Genomic DNA, 17987 nt, shown 5'->3' on the forward strand with positions numbered 1-17987 from the left:
TCTAGAAGGATTTGCTTTTGGAGGTGGAGTGTAATGGGGATTGAACCCAGGGGCACTTAATCACTTGGACATTCCCTAGCCCCTTTTAAGTTTTTGAGACAAGCCTTGCTAAGTTGCTTAGGGCCTCACAAGTGCTGAGGCTGACCTTGAACTTGAGATCCTTCTGCCCCAGCCTCCCAAGTCACTGGGATTACAGGCATGTGCTACCACACCTGGCAGAGAATTGCTTTTGATATGACTGTAGTTCGTCAACTTCTAGTCTTTATGCCATTTTAATATTTCAAGTTTCTGGAAGAGAAAAACAGCCCATCTTGGATCAAATTTCTTACCTGAGTGCAGATCAAAAGTAGGGTTGTGTCATAGAAGTGTATAAATATGAACACTGGAAGGAGACCCTTCTTCCTGCATCTTCAGGTTTCCCTAGTGGAGGTGTGTTTTATCTTTTTATGCCTTTCTTGTGCACTTAATTATAGTTTTAATAATTATAAGTAGAGTCATGCTACACATGAAAATGGTGATGAGTGATGTGTGTGTTTGTGTGTGTATATGTGTGTGTATATGCAGTGTATGTATTCTACCCAGATTTGACACTTACTCAATTATTTAAATGTAAATAAAAGGCATATGGACTAGAGCATCATTTTCTGGTTGAAAAATATTTTGTACATGTTTAATCTTTGATCTGCTATCTTTGACCATGTTGAGGTTTTTAACTTACATGAAATCATATTGGATAGTTTTTTACTTTGTTGGATATAAGTTTTATATTTAACAATAGGCTTCCTTAGTCAAATTACAGATTAATTTTTTTTTCACACTGCTGGAGGTCAAGTGCTCTATCATTGAGTTATATCCCCATCCCCAGTTTTATTTATTTATTTTTAATATCTGCGAGTTGTAAATCTGGAGAGTGTATTTCTTTTCTTCTTCTTCTTTTTTTTTTTTTTTGTACCGGAGTTGAACTCAGGGACACTCGAGTACAGTGCCACATCCCCAGCCCTACTTTGTATTTTATTTAGAGACAAGGTCTCACTGAGTTGCTTAGTGCCTTGTTTTTGCTGAGGCTGACTTTGAATTCATGATTCTCCTGTCTCAGCCTCCTGAGCCACTGAGATTACAGGCATGTACCACCATACCTGGCAAGAATGTATTCTGGATAGCAAGGGGACAGAGATCAAACTTTGTTTCTAGTCCCAATACCATTAATAGGGTATGGGCAACCCATTGTGCTATCTTTTTATTTACCAATATCCCTAAAGTACCCTTTCCTATTGGATTGTTTTTGTATGCCTCCTATTCTTTTTAGTAATTATTACCTCATTTCTTTCTGTGTCAGTACTATACTGTTTAATCTTTTTTTTTAATCTGACAAGACAAATTTATTTCATAATCTTTAATCTTTTTTTCATGCATCTTGTCCATGCTTGTTAAGTTTCCACAGTAATAATTTTGATTAGTATTGCATGGCTATAACTAGAAGTTAAGAGACTGAAGAATAATTTAAATGACTTAGAATTTAAATGCTACTTTAGGGCTATTCACCATTATAGTTGTAAACATTTGTTTGGGATTGTATAGGTAAGAATTTTTGAGATCTTTACTTTCGGAAGAGAATATTCTGATCAGTGTAGTTGAAGTTGTCAAAATAAATTATTCCTTTTTAAGTGAGTCTACTAGTTTGTAATTTTCATTAAGCTAGATCACTTAAATGTTCTTCAGTTTTTAAGACTGTTAATGTACAAGTAATTTTTAAAAGCAGTGCTTCTCAGATAGCATTGTCATGGATAGAGCTTTACTTTTTTTAATATGTGGACTTATTGTGTCGCTCAGGCTGGTTTCATATTCTTGGGTTTAAGCAATCCTTTCACCATAAGCTCTTGAGTAGCTGAGACTACAGGTGCACACCACCATGCCTGGGTTTACTTTTAGACTTAGTTTTGTCCCTAATTATCTGTCCTTTGAAAGTTTCTTTAATTATAAAATGATGAAAGTTGAACCAGATGAAATTGATTTTAACCTCTGTTGAGCCTGGCACTGTGGCATATGTCTGTAATCCCCACATGACTCCAGAGGCTGAGGAAGGAGGCCATCCTCATCAAGTTCAAGGCCAGAATCAATTTAGTGAGACCTTCAGCAACTTTGTAAGACCCTGTCTTAATAAACAAGTAGAGGGCTGAGGTATAGCTCAGTGATAGGTATCTCTGGGTTTAGTCCTCAGTACGCAACTTTCTTAATTTACATTCATCTTGTTTTTGACAACACTTGTTCTTTATTTAACCTTGCATATGATAGTTTAAAAAAATTGTTACAAAAATGGTGTTAAAAATGCAGATCTTTCAGTAGATCCACTTTCTACACATTGTTCCTTAAATTTAAAACATACAAATGTACATTTATATACCATTTTTTGAGGTGTGGAATTAGGATGAGTGACCTTTTCTGGGAGTACTGGGATGGATTTTCCAATCTAAGTTTGATTTGGTCTTTCATGTATTAAACTGCATTCAGAAGTTGTTACCTTAAGTTTTCAGTTTTGGTTTCTTCCAAGTGAGAACCTAATGATAATTGTCATGTAATCTAAGAACAGTATATATCTAGTTTTTAGCAGCAGATAAAAAAAAAACATTATTAGTGATGCCAGGTTTTGGCCCCATGTCAGTTATTAATTAAAAGCCTGAGGTTGTTTGGAGTACTGTGGGTTTTATAATTATGGATATGTTATCAGATGCTCTTCATTAAGATCCATGGTATATGTTTTTATTTTAAGGATGTATATTTAAGCTTTTTAAACTGACAGTGATAAGGATTATAAGAATGATTGTTATTTTATAGTCATGTTAAATTATTTATAGTTTTTCTTGTTCATAAGCTACAAAGTTGTAGAATTTTTATAGCTTTGTTTTGTATTTTACCTTTAATAGCTGAGTAATATTGGTCTCTTTCTCTTACTCTGTTCTCTAAAATGGAGCTATTTATTTTTAAACAGCTATCAGAGAATTAATGAAATAGTTGTAAACCTTTAGTAAAGACATACAGCATCTTAAAAACATTACTCATTAGAAGTTCAAAATTTTTAACAGACAATATAATAATGTTTTTTCCCTCCAATGCAGGTGTTCTTTATACATTTTCCTACAGGACTTCTCTGTGGAGAAATTCGAAAAGCATATGTAGAATTTGTCAATGTCAGCAAATGTCCTCTTACTGCATTGAAGGTTGTTTCTAAACGTCCAGAGTTCTTTACTTTTGGTGGTAATACTGCTGTTTTAACACCACTGAGCCCTTCAGCTTCTGAAAATTGTAGTGCTTACAAGACTGTTGTGACAGACTCTACCTCTGTGTGTACAGCACTTACATCATCAGCTTCTTCTGTAGACTTTGGCATTGGCATAGGGAGTCAGCCAGAAGTGATTCCTGTTCCCCTTCCTGACACTGTTCTTCTACCTGGAGCTTCAGTTCAGCTACCAATGTGGTTACGTGGGCCAGATGAAGAAGGTGTCCATGAAATTAACTTTTTGTTTTACTATGAAAGTGTTAAAAAGCAGCCTAAAATACGGTAAGTATGATAAAATTTTAAAAATTTTACCACTATGTTTAATGTAGGTATACATATTTGAATCAGTGTTTGATATTTGTTTAATATGTATTTTTATTGAGAAATTATTCTCTTAAAAAATGCATATTTTTATATGAAGTCATCCCAAATATATCTTAATTCTAGATAACCAAAAGTAGAAACTATTTAATTACATTGATCTTTTGTCTATAAACTGCATGATTCTTCTAAGTGTGACTAAGTTGTCACAATTATGAAACTAACAAATAACAATGTATTAAAATATCATGTCATTTCTATATGAAGCAACCTAACTACAGTGATTTGTTTTTAAGAAAATTATTTTGTTTTCCTTAGTGCCTCCCTCCAATGTATGAATAAAATATCATTATGGTGTATTCAGAACAGATGATTAGAGTGGAATTAAAGTGGGTAATCACTGAAGAAATCATACCTAACTGACTTACCAGAACCTGTCGCCTGTATATTGCACAGCAGAACATTTTATATGTGATAATTCCCTTCTCATTTTTACAAAATTAACTAGGAATAATTATGCTACATTTATTTTATTCAATGGAATGTCTAAATATCTTGTAAAACTTTGAGGGTAAAAATGAGGTATTTATAAGTATGGGTACATTTTAAGTCCTCAATAAATGGTAATTTTCCACAAGATAATAGAAGGGGGAATATTCTGGGCAAGGCAATCAAGGAAGGCTTTCTGGAATGTGGTAGTGGTGAAAAGAGCTTCCAAGGACAGTAAAGATGTCAGGATTTGCATATCAAGGGGGTAAGCAAGAGTGTAGTGGGAAGTTCCAGGGATTGACCATATCTATGAAAAAAAGATTTGTAACTTAGAAAATATAAATTGAATATAGTTTGTTCAGCCACAGTCTGAACTTAGTGTGAAAGAAATAAAGGGAACAGTCTTTGAAATGTAAAACTGTATGGTGAAGAGCTCAGTAGTTGTATAGTAACATTGGAAACACTATCAGAGAAGAGGCATAATTGAGATATTACTGTATGAAGCAAGTTAATAAGCCTAGAGTCAGGGAGGTTAATAGTTTCCTTTCAAATTGAGTAGAATTAAACTAAAGATGGGCTAACTAGTAATTTTACTTTATTGTATCATCTTTGTTTTTCTCAAATATGAATGGTCCTGAATTATCAAGTTTTAAAATCTTTATTTGTAATTAGAGAATGATTTTTAATTTTTAATTAATTTGCGTGTATTTACTTCTTCAGACACAGAATCTTAAGGCACACTGCAGTTATTTGTACCAGCCGATCTTTGAATGTGCGAGCTACTGTCTGCAGAAGTAATTCTCTAGAAGATGAAGAAGGCAGAGGAGGGAATATGCTAGTCTTTGTGGATGTGGAAAATACCAATACTGTAAGTTAGTTTAGAGCTGAATTTTGTTTGTAACAAAACATTTGAATTGTTTGCCCTTTTTAAAGTATAAGTTCTTTTTTTACTTCACAGGACAATATAAGCTAGGAATTTGGGAATGTTCTAATAGAATATTGGGAAAACATCTTAATTATCTATTAACTCTATAATCTTATCCCTTAGAGTCTCTTCAAATGAAAGGGTCTGCTGATATTAATATAATACATATTTACATGATATATAGACCCTTGTGCTAGTGATGTAATCTAAAAGAAATCTCTTAAAGTGCTTTTTAGTTTCATCATTGAGTATATTCCATTGACATAATTAAATTAATGAAATTCTATAAGATTTCATACACAGTATTAACTTAGTAATCCTTTAGTTATATATTTCTAATAGTACTGTTCCTTTAATATAAGGCATTTCCAAGTTTCACCATTTTTATGCACTCTAAATAACAGAATGAATGTTCTTGAAGAAGGAAATGTGATCTCATACAACTTTAGACTCAGATTAATTCGGTAGTACAGATACTACTTGAATTGTTAGTATCCTCTTGCTTTTAGCATTCATAAATTTGCAAGGTCGATTTTTTTAGAATATTTAATGTTAGTATGCTAGTACTTTGATCTTCAAAAATATTAGTATGTTTATTAGTTGAACAAGAAAGTTTTTAGGGGCTGGGGCTCTAACTCAGTGACAGAGTGCTTGTCTAGCATGTGAAGGGCACTGAGTTCGATCCTTAGCAGCACATGAAAAAAATGAAAACAAATAAAATAAAGGCATGCTGTCCATATTCAATTACAAAAAAAAATTTTAAAGTTTTAATCATTTCAAATATTAAAATAGCTCTTATTTAGGAGAATAAGAAAATTATGTACTGTTTAAATTGCTTCATTTACACGCAGGCTACATATTAAGGCTGTATTTTGTTTTTATTGCTTATTTTTTTCCTTGCCTTAATTGAATGAGATCTCAGAAATATTAAAAGAAATAAAAAGTCCATGTTTTAATTAAAAATTGACAACAAATAATTTTTGACCTATTAAATATGTCAGTACACTTATTGTGCTAGATTTTAATAATGCAGTGTCTTTCAGTATTTTTAAATTTACCACTGGGTGTGCATTCTAGTTAAAAATACTCAGATAAAATGTTTATTTTTCTGTTTAAGAAAAGAATTTAAGTAACTTCAACTTTCTGAAATGTGCACAATTATTTTAAGATTTAAAAAAATCTCATCTGGTGTTAATTGGTGTGGACTTTGGTAACACCTGAATTTTGTACTTATTGGAATAGTTTAATTTAGTGCTCCTTCTCTTTTTCATAGAGTGAAGCAGGTGTTAAGGAATTCCACATAGTACAAGTATCAAGCAGTAGCAAGCACTGGAAGTTACAGAACTCTGTAAATCTCGCTGAAAATAAAGGTTTGTGCCTTTATCCCTCTTCAAAATAAATTCTGACAACATTGCTTGATTTTTCAAAGTAGTACCATAATATTATAAGATTATTGGTGCCATCCTTAAAATTATCTTTTTTAAGCATTAAATTTTGCTTTCCTTCATTGATGTGATTTTAAACCAAATTACCGGTTTTGATCCAGTCTTTTCCATCTTTTTATTTCTTTCCACATTTTTCTACTTTTATTTTTATTTCTGTTCCATTTTTCCCCCATTTGTAAAATCAGTACCCGAGTATGTAATCACTATGAAAAATTTAAGAGTTTAGAAATGTACGTACTAGAATATGGATATTTCTGTTTTCTTCATTGCTGATAGACTGGTGAATAGCTATACCTATATTTCTACTACTTTTTGTGTATTTTCATGTCTGTAACATTCAAACAAAAGAATATGCATACTGGGTCATATGCATTGACAGTTGCCCAGAATATTCCTATCAACTTGTCATCTTATGAATAATATAAGAGTGTCTTATGGTTGTAAGATTGATATGAAGCTGAAAATGATAGTGACTTTTACTGGAAAAGAACTGAATGATGTATTTCAAAAGACATAAAAATGTTTATATCCTTAGCCTCACATTAATTCTCATATAATCCTTATAATCTTTATATAAAAGAATTAATTTAAAATATGGAAAAATTCATGTGTTCAGAGTAGTTTATTATGTTTAATTGGGAAAATTTTTTTTGTGGCTTCAATGCAAATTATGCTACATTTCTAATTTTGGTCATTAAAATGTACTCATTGGCATTTTAAAAGTGTCTGCAATAGTGGGAGAACACACCCACATAGCAAAGTATGTGCATTAGATTAGTATCATATATATGAGAAAATACTGAAAGGAAATGAAGAAATTATAATAGAGTGGTGGGATTGCCGCCTCCCAGTGTGATCTTTTAAACTTGTTGTTTATTTGGAACATCTCTCACATACATGTATTTTGAGAAAACAATTTTATCCTATGAAGTTAATGAAGAGTGACTTCATTGAAACAAAAACAAAAATGTTTCTAAAGTATTAATTATAATTACAAATTGTTTGACTAAAAAAGTCTGAATAATTAATTATATTTTACCATGTCATAATCTGAGGAATATAGTAAACTTTTCCCTTTTCTTCCTAGAGGCCAAACTTGCCAGTAGGGAGAAAGGGAAGTTTTGCTTCAAGGCAGTAAGATGTAAGGAAAAAGAAGGTAAATGCATTTTACTTTTATACTTTCTTAAATGTTCATTTTATATTTTGTGGCAATGATATGATTAGTTTGTTTCCCCCTCTTTTTTTAGCTGCTGTGCAGTCCTCAGAAAGGTATACCTTTGCAGATATCATCTTTGGAAATGAACAGGTATGCATATGAACACAATGGTATTTGATTTAAAAATTAAAAAAATTCTGGGATATTTGACTATTTTAACAAAACTGTTGCTTTAGTAGTCCCCACACTCTGTGGAAGGTGAACATTTGAACTGTTGAGTTTTACAACTTGTACTCAGTCCCTAAACAAACCAAAACTATAATATGAACCATACCATTTTTGTTATTTAGAATTATTTCTCTTTTGAAAATTTTAATGAGGTAAACATAATTCTTGGAATTTAAAAAAAGCAGAATTATATAAGGGAACTTCTTTGTTAGGAGAAATGGTTCCAGTACAATATATAGATATTAACCCCAGGATATTGGCATATCATTTTATGGTTCTGATACTCAAATAATAAGCTGTACACATTAAGGCTATCTTGTAATTTTAAAGGTATTATTGTTGAGGGCAATAATACTCCATTATAATTATGTATAAGAATCATCTTCAGGGTCTGGAGTTGTAGCTCAGTGGTAGAGTGCTTGCCCCTCATGCATGAGGCCCTGGGTTTGATCCTCAGTACCACATAAAAAAAGAAATAAACAAAAATATTAAAAAATTATTAAATATTATTATTTATATATATTATATACATATTATATATATATATATATAAAAGAATCATCTTGAGCAGTAGTTTTTAAGCTTTCAAAAAATGTACACTGTAGATCTTGTTAGATACAAATTCTAATTCAGTAGAATGGGGGTAAGAACCTAAGGTTCTAAATAGTTATACTAGGTAATGATGAGGTTATTAGTTTATAGATCCTAGTTTTGAATGTCAAGATTCTAGATGATTTTGTTAAAGTATAGGCTTTGCCTCCTCACCTCTAAAGCTATGGTTCATTGCATCTTGAGTAGTGGTTGGAAATTTGCATTTTTAACCAATCCTGCAGATAATGTGAACAGGTTATTTGGGGACCTACTTTGAAAAACACTGAACACACATTGTACAATTTTGTGTAATTGTATATTATTAATGGGATGATTTTTTTCTTTGTGTTCTCTTTGATAATTCCAAATAACTTTATAATTTTGTACTTCTTATCCTTGGCTTTCATTTGATACACCTCTGTGACAATCTTTGACAATTTAAGGAAGCAGCTATTTAGAAATATTTCATGGTTATAAAAGCCCAATGGAGATAATATGCTTTGAATGGTTGAGTTTAGTTTTAGGGTCTTCAGTTGTTTGTTTTGTTCATTTCTTTAAAAAATCTAAAAATTCCAGGGCTGGGGCTGGGGCTCGGGCTCAGCGGTAGAGCGCACACCTGGTGCGTGCCAGGTGCCCACTTCAATCCTCAGCACTACATAAAAATGAATAAAGTAAAGGTATTGTGTCAAACTACAACTAAAAAAAATATTTAAAGAAAAATCTCTAGAAACATCTGTATGGTTCTTAAATTATATTAAGGTTGTAATTGTTTATTGTATTTACAGTTAAATAACTTTGTATAAGACTACTGTAGAAGGCGGAAACAAAGACATCTCCCTTTTTTTCTTTTTAAAAAATTTGTTTGTTTAGGGGCTGGGATTGTGGCTCACCTAGCATGCTCAGGGCCCTGAGTTCGATCCTTAGCACCGCATAAAGATAAATGAGTGAAATAAAGGTATTGGGTCCAACTACAACTAAAAAAAAAAAAATTTGTTTGTTTAGATATACATGACACTAGAAAGTATTTTGACATATATACAGGGAGTATAACTTCCCATTTTTGTGGTCGTACACGATGTGGAGTTACACTGGTTGTGTATTCATATATGAACATAGGAAAGTTTTATGTGATAACATTTCCCCTTTTGACACATCTGGTTGAATAAATAAAACTTATCAAGTACTGCAGATTCAGGAGAAAACTGTGGAACAGTGTTTTATCAGAAAGTTTCACTCATAAGGGAAAAATATATTTATTTATTTATTCTAATCAGTCAAATATTTATTTTCTATCTTATAGCTTAAGTCTACATGATATATACATAGCCTGTTAATCATGAAACAATAAGTGCAGAGATTTTACTGTGAAGCATAGTATTCTATTAAGGGAAGTCCTATAGTTCTGAGTTCATTTAAAATTCTTTTCTCATGTTCTTTCATGTCAAGTGTAAAAGCCAAGTTAATGCCAACAACTGTTTGTATTCTGTTTCACTGGATATTGTCTTGTGTTCTGTGTATTCCAATAAGAAACACTTTGCTATTTTAACAGTAAAATATTTATTTTCAACATTTTATTGTTTCATTCATCCTCCCTAGATATTTGGAAGTCCATGAGAGTATAGATTGATTATTTTGGAGTGACATCTTTTAAGATGTTGAGTACTTTGTACCATATCTTTTAAGTGATCCAGTAACCATCCTGTATTGAACCAAATTGACAGGAAGTTACTGAATAAGCCTTTTGGGTATATGTAAATTATAAAATTGTAAATTTTGGCAGGGTATCTTTAAATGAATGATATAGAATAAGTTCTGACAAGACATTTAATTAAAAGAATTTACATACAGATATGATTTTCTTTTAACAGATAATAAGTTCAGCAAGTCCATGTGCAGATTTCTTTTATCGAAGTTTATCTTCTGAGTTGAAAAAATCCCAAGCTCAGTTGTCTCTGCATACAGAAAAACATTCAATAGAGGATGCTGTGAGATTGATTCAGAAATGCAGTGAGGTGGATTTGAATATTATCATATTATGGAAGGTATGTGCTACTAAATTATTTCAGCAAGCCTCAATTTTTTCCCCATTGTGAAGTACAGTTTTATTTAAGACATTGCATTTCCCATTTATAATACAGAGCTTACAAAGTGTCATGTTATTTCCTTTCCCTATGTGCATGTTCCATATTCAAGTATTGAGAATGTCCAGTAATTTAATACAGCAACTCTACTTAAAAACTGCCACAGAAAGATGGTGTATGATGGCCTCACAGATATTTGGTTCTCAAGCTGAAGAATAAATGTATACTACTGTTCATATATTTTCTGCTTAAATTTTTCAGATTCAATATTCCAGTTGTTTTATAACTTACTTTTTTTTAAATAGTTCCATACAACTTTTAAAACTTTTTGCCTAAAGAATTAATTCAAATTAGATGACTTTTTTCCTGTGTTATTCTTATCTCTGTGACTGAGAATATTGTGGATTTGGTAAGCATGTTAAGAGCAGGGGTTTATTAAACTTTTGATATTCTTTATTTTGGAAATTTCCATATACTTTTATAACAAAGGAAACATAGCATCATGAGCCTTTGGGTACCATTATTACGGTTTCAAGAGCCATTAATTTCTTGTTATTCGTGTCATCCATTTCCTTTGCCCCCTCCCTCCTTTTTTTCATGTTTACCTTTATTTTTTTGTTTTTTATTTTTGTTACTAGGGATCGAACCCAAGGCCTCATACCACTTGTTCTACCACTAAGCTATACTCCTAGCCGTGTTGTATTTTTTGGTTTGGTTTGGTTTTTTCAGTGCTGAGGATGGACCCCAGAGCCTTTCACGTGCTAGGCATATTTTTTATGTAGTTTTTAAAATGACGTATTTCATCTATAAATATTTCTGTATGTACTTCTAGTAGATTTAAGATGTTTTTAGCAGATGAAGACTTTTCTTTTCATTGCTAGGGATTGAACCTTGGGTCTTGTACTTGTTAGGTAAACACTTTACCTCTGAGCTGTACCTCAAGTCCAACATTTTTGTTTTAATATAATTTTTGTTTAATATGATATATTTTTGTTTAATCCCACAATATTGTTCTCTCTCCCAACCAAATCATTTATAATTCCTTAATAATTTTCTAATTGTTCCTCTGTTTAGTTTCCCCAGGTTATTTGAAAATACTATTGAATTTTAAAATACCAGTGTTTTATTTATTTATTTATTTTTTATTGTTGGCTGTTCAAAACATTACATAGTTCTTGATATATCATATTTCACATTTTGATTCAAGTGGGTTATGAACTCCCATTTTACCCCTTATACAGCTTGCAGAATCACATCAGTTACACTTCCATTGATTTACATATTGATATACTCATGTCTGTTGTATTCTGCTGCCTTTCCTATCCTCTACTATCTCCCCTTCCCTCCCCTCCCCTCCCCTCCCCTCCCCTCCCCTCCCCTCCCCTCCCCTCCCCTCTTCTCTCTCTACCCCCACTACTGTAATTCATTCCTCCCCCTTGTATTATTTTTCCCTTTCCCCTCACTTCCTTTTGTATGTAATTTTGTATAACCCTGAGGGTCTCCTTCCAGTTCCATGCAATTTCCCTTCTCTCTCCCTTTCCCTCCCACCTCTCATCCTTGTTTAGTGTTGGTCTTCTTCTCGTGCTCTTCTTCCCTAGTCTGTTCTTAGTTACTCTCCTTATATCAAAGAAGACATTTGGCATTTGTTTTTTAGGGCTTGGCTAGCTTCGCTTAGCATAATCTGCTCTAATGCCATCCATTTCCCACCAAATTCTATGATTTTGTCATTTTTTAATGCAGAGTAATACTCCATTGTGTATAAATGCCACATTTTTTTTATCCATTCGTCTATTGAAGGGCATCTAGGTTGGTTCCACAGTCTTGCTATTGTGAATTGTGCTGCTATGAACATCGATGAAATACCAGTGTTTTAAAAATTCAGATTCAAGTAGAGTCCACATGCGGTCAACCAGAATTAGTATTTAGGCAGTAGTTTCCCTTAAAATGAACAAAGCAGTAATATAAAAAAAATTTTTTTAATAGCACACCCTTTTGTATCATATGCATATATTATTTTATTTTAAAAAAATAATACTATTGTGAAATTAAGGATGTTCTTGGACAACATCCTTACGTCAATTCTGTGACAAAGCTGTGATTTTGTGTCACCTACAACAAGAACTAGCGTAGATAGTCACATCGTAGGTCATAAAATTGATTAAAATTTTGTAGAGTGTTATTTTTATTAAACCAGGTGTTTTTCAATGGACCATTTTGTTGTTGTTGTTGTTGGGAGTATAGCTTTGTGGTAGAGTATTTGCCTAGCATGTTCCAGTCCCTGGGTTTGATGCCTAGCACTGCACAAATTCTTTAGGTATTTATACTAAAGAATAAAAATCAGAGCATTCTAAAGAAATTTTTGCATATCCATGTAGCACAGTTCACAGTAGCCAAACTATGGAACTAGCCTAAATGTCCATCAGTGGATGAATGAATAAAGAACATGTGATATATATACACCATTGAGTTTTATTCAGCCATAAAGAATGAAACTATGTCATTTATAGTTGATTATGTTGAGCAAAGTAAGCCAGTCTAAGGGAGTCAAGGGTCATATTTTTTCTCTCATATACGGAAGCCAGACAGGATAATGGAAAATAAAGGTATGGGGGGATGGTGAAGGGAGACCAGTAAAGAGATTGGGAGGTGGTGGGGAGGAAGACAGGGAAAGGGATTCAAGAGCAGGGAAAGGGAAAACACTGCAAAATGATCTTGACCAAATTATATTGTTAATTTGTGCATGTACAAATATGCAAAAACAAATTCCATTGTTATGTATAATTATATGCATCAATAAAAATTTGAAAACAGCAAAGAGAAGGTTTATAATGGGGGAGATTTTTTATTATTAAAAATAAACTGTTTTTGAAACCAAGCTTCATAAGAGTGAACAACAACAGGTGAACTGTTGCTTAAGTAATCTGATAACTGTCATTGATTATAAAAAGTGTTTTATGTTAAAAAGATTAGTTACATCCTATTAGCTTGAAATTAAATGCTTTTAAAGCTGAAAATCAAGATGATCCTGTTTTTAGGTTCAACAGTATTGCCTCTTAAAGTAAACCACCGTTCATTAAGTAAATGTATAACAGACCCTTGGCATTCATGGCTGTCACTCCACAGGCTCATGCCATGTAACAATCTGTAATATTTTTTAGACAGGATTTTGAATAATGTATGCTATATTCTGTTCTCATTTTGAAATCCACAATAACTTTGGTTGGGGGGAAAGTTTGATTTTTTTTTGAAAAATGGCCCTGAACAAAAACCCACTACCAGTGTCATTGACAACATGAGGAAGAAAGCTATCTAAAAGTGTGATTATCCTCTATTGGAAAGTGGAAGTTTGAATGGGATATGAAGTTTGATAGTAGCTGGTACTTATAAATGTATTGATACTCAGTTGACTAGTGGCTGGTAGATTGTTTTTTGAGTGAGAGAATGTAGAAATGACACATTAAATTAAAGAAGTCTTGAAAAGTCATTTTAAATGTGGAATAAGATACACAGAAAGAATAGGACTCTTGAAAAAAATATGATTCAAGAAAAAACTAAGAACTTAAAAAGTTTTGTGAAAATGGAAGTTGGAAAAAGAGGATATAACTCTTAACCAGTCTTTGCCAGAAATAAGTTTGTTTAAAAAATTTAAGCCTTTATGCAGAGAGGAGAATGCATGATGGGTGACTGTTGTTCAATTTCATGGGACTGTTAGAAAACATGTCTGACATTGTTTCAAGACCTTATTCATCAACCATTCACTCTTGAATTAAAGGTCACCTCCCTATGTAACTCCTGGGTTTCTGGGTTCTGCACATAAGGATGCTGAAAAGGTTCTGGGATATTCTATGCCTTAATGCAATACAATTCAAAAAGTACATACCGTTGGGATACTGAGTTTTAGCTCAGTGGTAGAGTGCTAGCCTAGCATGTGTGAAGCCCTGGGTCTGATCCCTAGTAAGATAAGTTTAGAAATTGGAAGTAAACACACATTTAGAAACTTTTTTTTTTTTTTTTTTGATGTTGGGGGGGTACTAGGGATTGAACTCAGGGGCACTTGACCACTGAGCCACATCCCCAGCCTTATATTGTATTTTATTTAGAGACAGCGTCTCACTGAGTTGCTTAGCAGTTGCTGAGTTGCTTAACAGTTGCTAAGGCTGGCTTTGAACTCAGTATCCTCCTGCCTCAACTTCCCGAGCCACTGGAATTCAGGCGTGCACCACTGTGCCTGGCTGGAAACTTTTTATAGCATTTTGACTGAGTAATTTTTTGTTTATTGAATCTAATAGGCTTAAATTTTTAAAGCCAATTTTTTTTAACTATGTTTACATGATGTGACAATAACAGTATATCAGAGCCATTTACAGATATGTTCTTTGAAACAAGCAGTTAAAGAGGGAGATTTATAAACTGGAACAATTACTTAATATAGATGAAATCGGCTTACTGTCTTTAGAAGAAAAAGAAAGCCTATTAAAGCATATGTATTTATATTTAAGGTGTTCCAAGGACATCACATTTCCACTGATAGGGTTTATGATTATACTCACTAATTTTTCTCTGCTATGAGATGAACCCTAGGGCATTTTATAAGCAAGAATGTAAAAGGAAACCTTTTTCCTATATATTGGCATTTCAGTAAGGATAGAGGGGCAAAACCATGTGTTATGACATAATTCTTTTGAAGAAGTTTCTTAAGTAGAAAATTAGGAAAGATTTCAAGATTTATCTCTTTAAAACACCCAAGCCAGATAAATTATATTGAATCAAAAGAGGTTTTGGGGGCACAGTCTTTATTGATTGAATGAATAGATAAAAGTTGAAATGCTGACACAGCCATCCAAGGTTATTGATAATTTATACATATTAGCCAAAGTATTTCTGCCTTCCATCAAATGTTTAGTTACTTACTTTTGCAGTTATTGCCAAAGAGGGTAACATTTTTTGCTTTGTGTTTTTAAGGCATATGTTGTGGAAGACAGTAAGCAGCTTATTTTGGAAGGTCAACATCATGTTATTCTTCGCACTATAGGAAAAGAAGCCTTTTCTTATCCTCAGAAACAGGTAATAATGTAGGTTGCTCTGGGGTTTTCTGTGAACTTGTGGGAGTTTGATTGGTTTTTGTATTTTGAAGAGATCTGATTTGTTCAGAATTTTATATTGGGATTTGGGTTGGTTTGGTAGCAGACAACTTACTAAAATTAGAATTGATGGCTGGTGATGTGGATCAGTGGTAAAGCACTTCCCTAGAGTGCTGAGGCCTTGGGTTCATTCCTCAGTACCTCAAGAAAATAAAATTTAAAATGAACAGATATTAATTTTAAAGTTGATAAGCACCTATAAGAGTATTAAGATGCATTTATAAACTTGAGTGTTCCTAATATATTCTATATTAAATCTAGAATTCATAACTATGTAAAGAAGTGATTTGCTTGAGAGGAAGGGAAGCGTATTCTCTATATTTTATTTGTTATAACAGCAACACACCATTGTAGAACTCTAGAGGACATTATAACATGTAAAGGGTGGCCTCTGGAGTTGTGCAGCAATAGTGTTTAATATGCTTTCTTACTTTTTCTAAAATACCATTTAATCATGCTAAAAATTTCTTTTAGAAAACTTAATCACTAATAAATAATTTTGTCCAGTTATTTAAATGGTGGTTCTAATGTTGTGTTCATAAATAATTTGCATGGTGTGCCCCTATTATCTTTTATTATTTTTATTTTAAAATAGTTCCCAAATTTATAGAAAAAGTTGCAAGAATAATATATAGATTTCTCTCACACTTTTCTTTTTTTTTTTTAATTTATTTTATTTTACTTTTTTTTGCGTGTGGTACCAGAGATTGAACCTAGCCATTGAGCCACATCCCCAGACCTTTTTATTTTGAGACAGGGTTTCACTAAGTTGCTTACAGCCTTGCTAAATTGCCAAGGCTGCCTTTCTTCTTCTTTTTTTTTTTTTTAAAGAGAGAGTGAGAGAGGAGAGAGAGAGAGAGAGAGAGAGAGAGAGAGAGAGAGAGAGAGAGAGAGAATTTTTAATATTTATTTTTTAGTTCTCGGCGGACACAACATCTTTGTTGGTATGTGGTGCTGTGGATCGAACCCGGGCCGCACGCATGCCAGGCGAGCGCGCTACCGCTTGAGCCACATCCCCAGCCCTCTCTCACACTTTTCACTCAGAATCACCAGTGGTTAACATATGTCTTACTTGCTTTATCCTTTTTTAAAATTTACATGTATATTAATTGTTTTCTTAATCCTTCTCAAGTAGTTATTGTAAACTGCAGACCTATAGCTCTCTGTCCCTAAATGCTACATTGTATATTCCTAAGAATAAAGACAGTAACATAATCAGAAATGACTGTCAAGATAGTCAGGAAGTTCAAAATTGATGCATAACTTGTCTGTGTTCAGGTATCACCAGAGATTTTGGTTATTATATCCTTGTAACTATTTGGTTTTTCCTGTCCAGGATCACACATTGCATTTAGTTGTCCTGTCTCTTTAGTCTGTTTTAATCTGGAATAGTTTCTTACCCTTTTGTTGTTGTTGGTTGTTGTTGATTTTTACTTTGACATTTTTGAAGAGCCTGGGCAGGTAATTTTGTAGCATAGTATCTTGTTTGGGTACTTCTCATGTTTCCTTATGGTAGTGTCTACCATATTTCTCCACAATTGTTTTTTTTTTACTTTTCCTAATAGTAAATAATGTATGTGGAGTTCATTTGAAAATGTAAATGTCTGGTTTCTCTACTAATTTTAGCATCTGTTGGTAAGTCTATAACTTGAATCAGTTTTTACTCTGTTGATATTATATAATAGTAATTTTCCATTAGTTTTCTTTTAAGATTTTTTTTAAAAAGAGAGAGAGAGAATTTTAATATTTATTTTTTAGTTTTTGGCAGACACAACATCTTTGTATGTGGTGCTGAGGATCGAATCCCGGGCCGCACGCATGCCAGCCAAGCGCGCTACCGCTTGAGCCACATCCCCAGCCCTCCATTTGTTTTAATGGAGATACTAAATTTAATCTCAAATCTGTTGCTTATTTTAAGGAAATTGGTTTTCTTAATTCAATTAATATAAAAATTCTAAATTTTAGTTCTAAATGTCATAAACTTTTTAGTATTTTGGAGTGTCTAAGACAATATCAAGACAGCATTTAGAAAATGAAGTTGTATGTTTCTATAAACTTTAGTTTTATTCTCATTTTACATAGTATATATTGGCATAGCCCTTTTATTTCTCTGTATATCACTATTTCACATATTATTAAAATAGTTTATATTCCCCCTCCTCTCTTTCTCTAATATATATGTAAAAAAAACTTGGTAATGATAGTAAATGTTATATATATTTTATACATATATATACATTATGTTTATATATATATATGTTTATATATATATATATATATCATGCAGACTATGGTTAATGCTGAGTAATGTTCCATTGTGTGTATGTATACCAAAG

The 17987-nt window shown here is 32.6% G+C and overlaps 1 protein-coding gene across 5 annotated transcripts in view; it reads left to right on the plus strand.

The window, feature by feature from the left end:
• Positions 1–17987, plus strand: part of Trappc8 (trafficking protein particle complex subunit 8) — a 91401-nt gene that overhangs the window by 59100 nt on the left and 14314 nt on the right. For all 5 annotated transcript variants that reach the window (XM_026400741.2, XM_026400743.2, XM_026400742.2 and 2 more), the window contains 7 exons: positions 3114–3556; positions 4805–4952; positions 6283–6379; positions 7542–7610; positions 7702–7760; positions 10298–10471; positions 15473–15574. In XM_026400741.2, the coding sequence (XP_026256526.1) occupies positions 3114–3556; positions 4805–4952; positions 6283–6379; positions 7542–7610; positions 7702–7760; positions 10298–10471; positions 15473–15574 (1092 nt within the window). The remainder of the gene's footprint in view (positions 1–3113; positions 3557–4804; positions 4953–6282; positions 6380–7541; positions 7611–7701; positions 7761–10297; positions 10472–15472; positions 15575–17987) is intronic.

The sequence above is a fragment of the Urocitellus parryii genome, chromosome 13 (assembly GCF_045843805.1).
Source record: "Urocitellus parryii isolate mUroPar1 chromosome 13, mUroPar1.hap1, whole genome shotgun sequence".
Classification (NCBI taxonomy): domain Eukaryota; kingdom Metazoa; phylum Chordata; class Mammalia; order Rodentia; family Sciuridae; genus Urocitellus; species Urocitellus parryii.